General features: G+C 30.8%; 1 protein-coding gene across 1 annotated transcript; it reads right to left on the bottom strand.

Annotated features, from left to right (window-relative positions):
• Positions 1-5,332: 5,332 nt before the first annotated feature.
• Positions 5,333-6,551, bottom strand: LOC129906458 (uncharacterized). Its single transcript, XM_055982248.1, has 4 exons — positions 6,439-6,551; positions 5,906-6,363; positions 5,557-5,844; positions 5,333-5,495 (listed from the first exon to the last, which is right to left on the bottom strand). Exons 1-4 carry the CDS (start codon positions 6,549-6,551, stop codon positions 5,389-5,391), a joined length of 966 nt encoding a protein of 321 aa, XP_055838223.1. The 3' UTR covers positions 5,333-5,388.
• Positions 6,552-9,046: the final 2,495 nt, after the last annotated feature.

Raw genomic sequence — 9,046 nt, 5'->3', positions numbered from 1 at the left:
TGTCATAGTAAAATTTTGCTTTAAAAAAAATGAAATAACACCCCAAAATTTGAAAAAAAAAATTGTTGTTGTTTTGTGTGCTTTTTTTGGAGCCTTATTTCATTTTTTTTATCTTATTTCCTGGGGCCTAATTTCTCGAAGACAATCTTTTAATTATCTAGAATTTTTACTCATAACTTTTTTCATTAAGATGGGTACTTTGGCCATTGAGGAAAGTGTTGAAAACTCATTTTTTTACCTCTCATTTTCTTCTGCCACTTTCGGTCATTTTGTGTAATTCAATCGATTTTCCATCATCAGCATCAGCATCCCCACGGATATTTCAGCATAATACTACAGGCATTAGGGAATCATCTGAGAATTTTTGGAAAGGATTTGAATTTGATATTTCATATAAAGAGGCGAACATAAAAATATTTTTTTTTGTCTCAAAAACGTGTGGTTTGGCCGCCATTTTGAAAAATGCGTTTTTGTGATTTTCTCGGCTCCTGTTTATCGTAGAATGGATTTTTTTGTATTGTTTTGTAGAAGAACGTATTCTTAAATTTTTTTATTAAATAATTTTTTTTTGTAAAATTTCTCTATAAAAAGTTATTGACTTATTGATTTTTACACTTTTCTTCAGTTTAGGTTCATCTAAGCGAAATAGTTCTCATAATAACATTGCTACAACTCTAAATTTCCTACATTTTGGTATATTAAGTTTTCTTGTACGTTCAGAACTATTTCAGTTATAACCTGACGAAAACAATATTTTGGTTGGCTACAATGATAATTCTGGTGAAAAAAATTAAACTTTTTTTTTGCAGAAGAACCAAAATATACTTTTCTGGATGTTTTTAGGGTGCTGAATTTGAATCTGAGGTCAGAAAAAATTTATTGGCCTTAGTTTTTAAAATATTACCGTTATAAAACGCAAAAAAAGTTTTTTTTTTATATTTTTTAATTATATTCGTCTTAATGCGCCTTTTTATATGAAATATCAAATTCAAATCCTTTCCAAAAATTCTCAGATGACCCATTTTCAGCTCCCTATTTCCTGTAGTATAAGGATCAGGTGCAATGCCAGCGTTGCCACTTTGCTGCAATTGCAGTAGATCTACTGCATTTCTAGCAAAAACTAAATCTACTGCCACTTAATCAAATCTACTATGCACTTCTTCAAATCAAATTCCAAGTGTTTAAAGGAAATATTTAACCAATTCCCTTGTAATAAATAGTATTGAAATGTACAAAATCTGCTCTTAACTCAAAACCAGCACTAAAAAAGCTGCAAAACACTGCATTTTTGGACGTAAAAGTGATGCGCAACCAAAATGGCTCCTTAGGACACACGGTTTACCGAAAAAGCACCCACACTAACCGATATCTTCATGCTGACTCCCACCACCATCCAGCTAATTTGAGATCCGTCGCGACGCGTCGTTTCCACACTTTTTCAACGTGCTCATAGAATTTGTGACAGCGATCATCTCAGCATTTTCGTCACAGGAAAAGAAAGAGAGCCAACTCGACAAAAAAGCTTTCCTGCCTTATGTAAAGGGTGTAACCGACAGAGTGGGAAAAATCTTAAAGAGATATGGTGTAAAATCCATATTTTTGCCACCCAAAAAGGTGATAACTTACCTAAAATCACCAAAAGATCAATTTCCCCTCGAAACCAGGGTTGCGAGTTTATGAATTAAAAAAACACTAAGCCATAAGCTACTCTTTAATTTGTGAATTAAAAAATGTTTAATACATAAGCTTTTTTAAGATTTGAGAATTGAACAATATTCAATTCATAAGCTTTTTTTGAACCTGGAATTCAAGAAGTATTTAATTCAGAAGCCTTTAAGAATTCCTGAATTAAAAACAATCTAATTCATAAGCTAGTTTTGAATTATGAATTGAAAAATATTTAATTCATAAGCTATTTTGGAATTGTGAATTGGAATAATTTTCAATTCGTAAGCTATTAGTGACTTAAGAATTAGAATAATTTTCAATTCATAAGCTATTTGAGACTTGTGAATTGGAATAATTTTTAATTCACAAGCTCTTAGAAAATTGATTTGTGAATTAAACTATGTTGAAATTCATAAGCTCTCTCCGGAAAAAGGAAAAGATGTGTTTGATGTATAAAAATATCGGCGAGTATAGTACGCTAGGTCTCAAAAAGGAGATTTTGTCCCAAAGCCGATGAAAGTGGTTTTGTAGTAATGCAAGGAGTCTCAGGGCTTGGTGGTACAAGGATAGAATTAACAAGTAGTGTCTTAGATTGTATGGACAAGCTACCATCGTTTATCGTTTTTAAAAGTGGCGCTGTTCAATCCCGATGGATGGCAACTGCTTTCTTTTCAGGAATTCTTTATTCAGCTTTAAAAAAAGGAAGGAATAAACAAGTAGTGTCTTAGATTATTATGGACGTTTCGCTGTATTGCATTAAGATTTTGCAATATTTACTACTGTTAATACATAGTGCAGTGCATGAATAACAAATTGAACTATATTTTTATTTTAAATATGAAATTTTATTCGATATCATTCTTTGACAGATTACAGAGCATCATATTTTGCAATTAAAATATTCACATTAAAGTAATAATAAATCATTCCTGGGAGCCCTAAAGAATTCTGATTTAGTTATTTCATTTATGTAATTCATAAATAATTGACTGAATTTTTGTTTGTTAAATAAACTCAATAAAAACTTAAATAAAAAACATAATTGTTTCATATTTTTTATAATACGATTCACTGCCGTTTCTACCAGTACCAGCTTTTTCATAGGATTTTACTTTTTATCTTTCTCCAAATTTTGCTAGGTAAACTTCGTCTTACGTTCATATGAGTTATGGATGTGGCAAAATTTCAAGAATACTAAGAAAAAAAGTAGATCCGAAAAGAAAGGAAGGTACTGGTAAAAACAGCAGTGAATCGACTATGGTATGGTGGTCTCCCACCGTGTGGGTAACTTGGTCTTCATGGACGAAACAATGGATGGGTATACTTACATTTTATTAAACAACCCGCACCAGAGTGTCAAATAATTAGGCTAAAATAGATGGTTTATCTTCAATAAATGTAACGACCTAAGGTACATCTCGGTCTTTTGGAGTGAATTTTTGCTCGAAAGATTTCAAAACCAGATTCAAACGCAACCCAGTCACTTGATTTGGATGCTATTGGCATCAGTAAGACTATTTTGTGAGAAAAGTTAGGAAGCAGTCAAAGGATTAGCTGAAACGAGTCTTATAGAAAGACTGAATAAGATTCGGTCCAAATGTTGCAAAAAACCTAGTAGTGAAACAAAGTAATGGGTGTATACTTAGTATACTTACTTTTGTGACTGAGTGTATATGCATAAATAATTTACAATAATTGTATAATTTTTTGTAGATTTCTTATATTCTACAATAATTATTATTGTAGAGTATAAAAAATCTACAAAAAGCATCATTAAAATTTTCGTACCGACGTCGGCTATCCGACGAGATAGCCGATTTATTGTCGAAAAACCTTCTTTGTGATTTTTTTTCAAATGACGAAAAACACTCATATGAAACCTTGGTCTAAAACTTCAAGTTAAGATTTTCTAAGCACCCCTACGTCATATCAAAAATTTAGCTTTCTCGGTTCATTTGCATTTTCAAATGTATGTACAATACATTATATTGACTGGACTGGATGATTTATGAAACGGAAACTTACAATATGTTTGTAGCATACATTACCTATCTTTTAGTAAGAACTTATGAATTGATTTTTCTACAATTCATAATTCAATCAAAGTCCCTAAGAGCTTATGAATTGAATCTTTTCACAATTCACAAGTCAGAAAGAGCTAATGAATTAAAATTTTGTCGAATTTACAAATACAAACTAGCTTGTGAATTAAATTTTTGTTTAATTCATAATTCAAAACTAGCTTGTGAATTGAAAATTTGTTGAATTCATAATTCAAAGCTAGCTTATGAATTGAATTTTTGTTCAATTCCTAATTAAAAACTAGCTTACGAGTTAATTTTTTGTTTAATTCAAGATTCAAAACTAGCTTGCGAATTAGATTTTTGTTCAAATCATTGAGTTCTAAGAGCTTGGGAATTAATTTTTTTTAAATTCACAAGTCCGTTGTTGACTCTTGAATTGAATCAGAGCTTAAGCTAGGAAATAGCTTAAGCTTTTGCAACCCTGCTCGAAACACCCGGAGTGTATGCAGTACCATGCAGTTGTGGTTCTTCATATGTAGGACAGACTCATAGGAGTATTGCTACACGCCTGAAAGAGCACATTAGCGCTGTTAGCAAAAAACAAAGGGAAAAGTCTGCCATATGTGAGCATATACTCGATCATCCAGATGAACACCACTGGATCCATTTCGATCAAGCTAAGGTTCTAGCAAAAGAGCCTCACTATATATACCGCACCTGGTTCGTGAAGCGATTGAAATAAAACGACATCAAAATTTCAATCGGGACTACAGTTTTAAGCTATCTCGTACATACGTGGGACCCTTTAATTAACTCGTCACGTTCTATACAATTGCCGCTTCACACCAACAGGGATACAGTGACTACAGTTTGCTCCCAACTTGCAAGCCTAGAACTAAACACGGAACCTACTACGCCCCGCTACAACTTGCGTAGCCAAAATCGCTTATAACATCTCGCTGGCAGTTTCCCGGTGACCACGCTCATTGCAATTTGAAGCGAAACGTTCGGGTGAGTACAGTAGTGAACCCACTTTATATTTATATATATATAACGCGGATAATCCGAAAACCCTAATAATGTCACTAAGATTAACACTGTTTAAAGTGTGTTTGGACCAACATATAGAGTCTGGATTTGTGAAAAAAAATCTGAAAGGATGTACAAATGCGTAATTTAAGTTCTGTACATGAGTTTGGTTGTAATAAGAAAAGTATTCTGACTGTTAGTTCAACATACGGGTATTTTGCTTGTTAAATAAAATCTATTGCGAATTTTTTTAATCTACTGCATTTTTTTTATGGATCTACTGCGCAAGTTTTGTTTAGAAGTTGCAATACTCTGCAATCACTCAATCAAGCAATAAGCCTAAAAGTGAGCCAAATGCAGAGGTTCTGTTTTGAAAAACGAAATTAAGAAGATTTGTCGGCTTAATTTAGAACTGACGCCATCTAAGCAAAAAACCATGCAGAAATCCGCTTAATTTAATATGGAATCCGCTTGATTTTATGTGTTCTTTTTTCGCCGTGCAATTGTGACCAGCTTGTTTGGATGTTTTTGTTACTTTGTACTATAAAAGTTATCAAGAATAAAATTTTTTTTTTGATTAAAACGTGGTTCTTCTTAATTTTATTCAGGTCTTTTAAATAAATACAAAGTAGGTACACTAAAAACAAACTTTTAATGCAAAATGTATCTATTTTGGTCTGCATCCCGCTACCACTTTCTGTAATATTTCAATTTCGTCCTTTATAAAATCCAATTGCTTTTCAATATTGAGTTTCTTATGAAATGGATTTATACCTGAAAAATTTTTTTTATCATACATTTAAGTTGAATTTATTGTGAATATATTTTATTCTACCTCGTCTCTTGCATAGATCTTGATACATAAGTTGAATTCCATCAAACATTTTCTTTTTCGTTAGTTCATCTTCTGCAATACAATCTTTAACATCAGCTAAAACTTTTTCCCATTTCAAACAATCAGCTCGTGCTGCATTGTAATCTTTTTCCATTTGAGATAATTCGTTCATGTACCCCAAAACTTTTAAAGCTGCCTCACTGGAAATTTTCGCCATTTCAGCTCTTTTCGATTCGATGTCTTTATATTTTTCTTTCTCCATTTCAGCTATTTCCTTTTGAGCTAGCACTTTGAATAATGAATTTGAGTGTAGTTAGAAACTGAAAGAAATATTGGAGCATAAACTTACTCAAAGCATCACACCTATCAGTGCAATCTTTCACCGAACTCCATGCATCTGTTTTTGCAATAACTTCATTGATGACTTTTTCATATGGCTCAAATCGTTCAACAGTTTGCGACATTATATCTCGAAAATCAGCTAGAATCGATATGTCCGCTTTGAATTCTTCGATTTTAGTTTTCATTTCCATTTGTTTTTCTTGCTCTTCAGTGATTTTGGTTTGAGCTATTCGTTTTTTCTCTTCGCATTCTTTCATAAATTCATTTACTTCTGCAAAACGTTTTCGAAGCTTCAATTGCATTTCGTATATTTCGTCGACACGTTTGGCATTAATTTCACCTTGAAGTTTGGCATTTTCAAGCATCTCCTGTTGAAGTTTAAGCATTGATTGATATTCTCGTTCATTCTGTATAGCTAGAAGTTCAATGCTATCAGTTCCCACAGTATCCCAGTTAGGAGGTTTTCTTAAATTAATACAAAAGTTTTTAAAATTTATTTATATGATTAGTTCGTGAAATCAATAGATATATAAGAATCACATGAGAAATTTCTTCTGCTGTTTAGATTCTATATAGAATCCAGGTTGTTTTTCGGGACTCAAGTCAAGTTTGCCAATAACATCAATTCTAGTTGTTGGTTTTAGATTTGGCATGATAAAATGCTTAAAACTCAGGTAAACTCTTTCAACTATTTATGGAAAATGATATGAGCATTTCTTGAGTCTAAAGAAAGTAATAGTTTACCATTGTTACTAACAACTGTTATAACAAGCAAACGACGTTGTCATAGTACTCTGCCCAGGTTTAAAGGGATGAAAATAAATTGTGCAGTTCATAGAATGAAGAAAATAATGAAAATGAAATAAAATAATAACAAAATACTTTCTTGCATAACTAAACATATTTCTTCTATTTCAATGAAGAATCCAGTCAAGCAATTTTACAACAAAAAAAAAAAAAAACATCAGAAAAGACCTCATAGATGTGAGTTTCGCCGGATTTATTGCATTGGAGTGTAAATATAGTACAGGTAAATTCTTGCTTTCTATCCCAAAATCAATGTTTTTACCAGATTCATAAGGGTGACCCATCATTTTTGTTTTCACTCAAAAAAACACCTTTTTAACCATGATATTTTTATAGACACTTTAGATTCTTGTTTGTTATCTTAAAAGTAAGATAATTGCTAAATTTCAATAGGGTACCACTAATATTACTCTAGTATTACACACTTTTTCAAATATACATATATTTTCTTTACTTATAAAAAAAAACACCCTTTCACATAAAAAAAATTTATAGACTTACATTATTCATAATTCCCATTTGAAAGAGAACATATTTAATGAATTTCGTAAGGGTACCATTTATACCACTGATTTTATCGGACTTATCGCGGATTTTTCCCTATTTTCCAAAAAAAACACCCTTTAAATTAAAATTTTTGTAAAGACTGTTCGGGTTCTTGGTTCCTGTTATAAATGAAACATTTTTACCAATTTTCATTGGTGTAACAATTTTTTCCTAGTTTTTGTGGTACTAATTCCGAATTTCATCATTTCTTAAAAAAAAAAAACACCATTCACTCAAGAAAATTTTGTAGGTACACTTTATAGATTCTTAATTCTTATACCAACCAAAACATTTACACCAAGTTTTAAAAATTAATAAAATTTAAGTCAGCTGTTATGATACCTTCCTCACACACAACTTAACCCATCAAAAAATCACCCTTTCACCAAAAAAAAATTTTAAGAACTTTATGAATCCTTTCTCCTTGCTTTATCTAAAACTTTCATCCCGAATTTTATCAGGGTAGCATGTTTGACATGGGTTTCGGTCCCTCTTGTCCGCGAAAAAACACCCTTACACCCAACTTTTTTTATTGACTTTTTATGTACTTGGTTCTTATCCCAAAAGCAAACTTTTTGTCAAGTTTCATGAGTGTAACAATTTTTTTTTTTTTTTTTGAAATACCTATTTTACCTGTAGGTACTACTTAAACTTTGTTTTTTTTGCTATTTCTCTCAACCTTGCAATGTTTGAACAGGTGTAACTTCTGCAGTTATTAATATCATGCATTGAAATAAAAATAAATAAGAAGCTTAACTCAAATAATTAATATCTTGATTTTTTGCATAATAAATCTTAATAGACCAGGGTCGATAATTTTTGAAACCAAAAAAAATCATAGTAGAATGAAACCCATTGGAAAAGGAGGTGAATATGATGAAAAATAAAGGAAAAATAAATTACGGGCGAGCCGAGTTCGGGAATTGGGTAGGTTGAGTTTTTAATGGTAAAAAATGGTATATCTCCATTTCCGGCAAAACTACAAATCCTATAGAAAAAAGTTGTATAGCAGAGTTGTAGGTAATAAAAAGATCTACAGCTTTTGTATCAACAATTTTTTCACATAACCTCAAAATTTATGTGAAAAATTCAAAAAACCGAGTTTTTGGTTTTTTATTTTTATCTTTTTCAAAAACAAAAATTTTTCTACAAAATTTGGTGAAAATTTACCTTATTATGTCCCAAATATACTGTAATTTATTTGATTTAAAATATTAATTTGTTCACCTTATTTTGACTTAATACCAAAAAAATAACCTTATTTTCAAACGAAAATTCACGTGTCAAAATATCAGCTTTTTTCAAAAAGTCGGTGGGCATTTCGTTCTTTAAAATGTCTATTTTCTGATGGTGTAAAAAAAATTTTACATTAGTATACTATAGAACATGTTTTAGTAAAATTCAAAAAATGAAAAAAGCTTGAATTCGAAAAAATTTTTTTATCATTGTTTACAATTTTGGCCTATTTATTCAAATTTACACTTTAATTACTCAAAAAACGTAAGATTTCATGTAACATTGATTAATCTTACGTTTTTTGAGTAATTAAAGTGTAAATTTGAATAAATAGGCCAACAATGTAAACAATGATAAAAATTTTTTTTCGAATTCAAGTTTTTTAATTTTTTGAATTTTACTAAAACATGTTCTATAGTATACTAATGTAAAATTTTTTTTCCACCATCAGAAAATAGACATTTTAAAGAACGAAATGCCCACCGACTTTTTGAAAAAAGCTGATATTTTGACACGTGAATTTTCGTTTGAAAATTAGGGTGTTTTTTTTGTATTAAGT

Source organism: Episyrphus balteatus, chromosome 1 (genome assembly GCF_945859705.1).
Source record: "Episyrphus balteatus chromosome 1, idEpiBalt1.1, whole genome shotgun sequence".
Taxonomy (NCBI): Eukaryota; Metazoa; Arthropoda; class Insecta; order Diptera; family Syrphidae; genus Episyrphus; species Episyrphus balteatus.
The sequence above is the reverse complement of the archived record's forward strand: the minus strand, read 5'-3'. Positions and strand labels throughout refer to the sequence as shown.

Excerpts from the sequence above, each read along its gene's own strand:
- LOC129906458 (XM_055982248.1), bottom strand. The coding sequence starts at position 6,551 with ATGCCAAATCTAAAACCAACAACTAGAATTGATGTTATTGGCAAACTT. Across the intron at positions 6,364-6,438 it reads CAGCAGAAGAAATTTCTCAT|AAAACCTCCTAACTGGGATA; the intron begins GTGATTCTTATA and ends TATTAATTTAAG. Across the intron at positions 5,496-5,556 it reads AGATCTATGCAAGAGACGAG|GTATAAATCCATTTCATAAG; the intron begins GTAGAATAAAAT and ends AAAATTTTTCAG.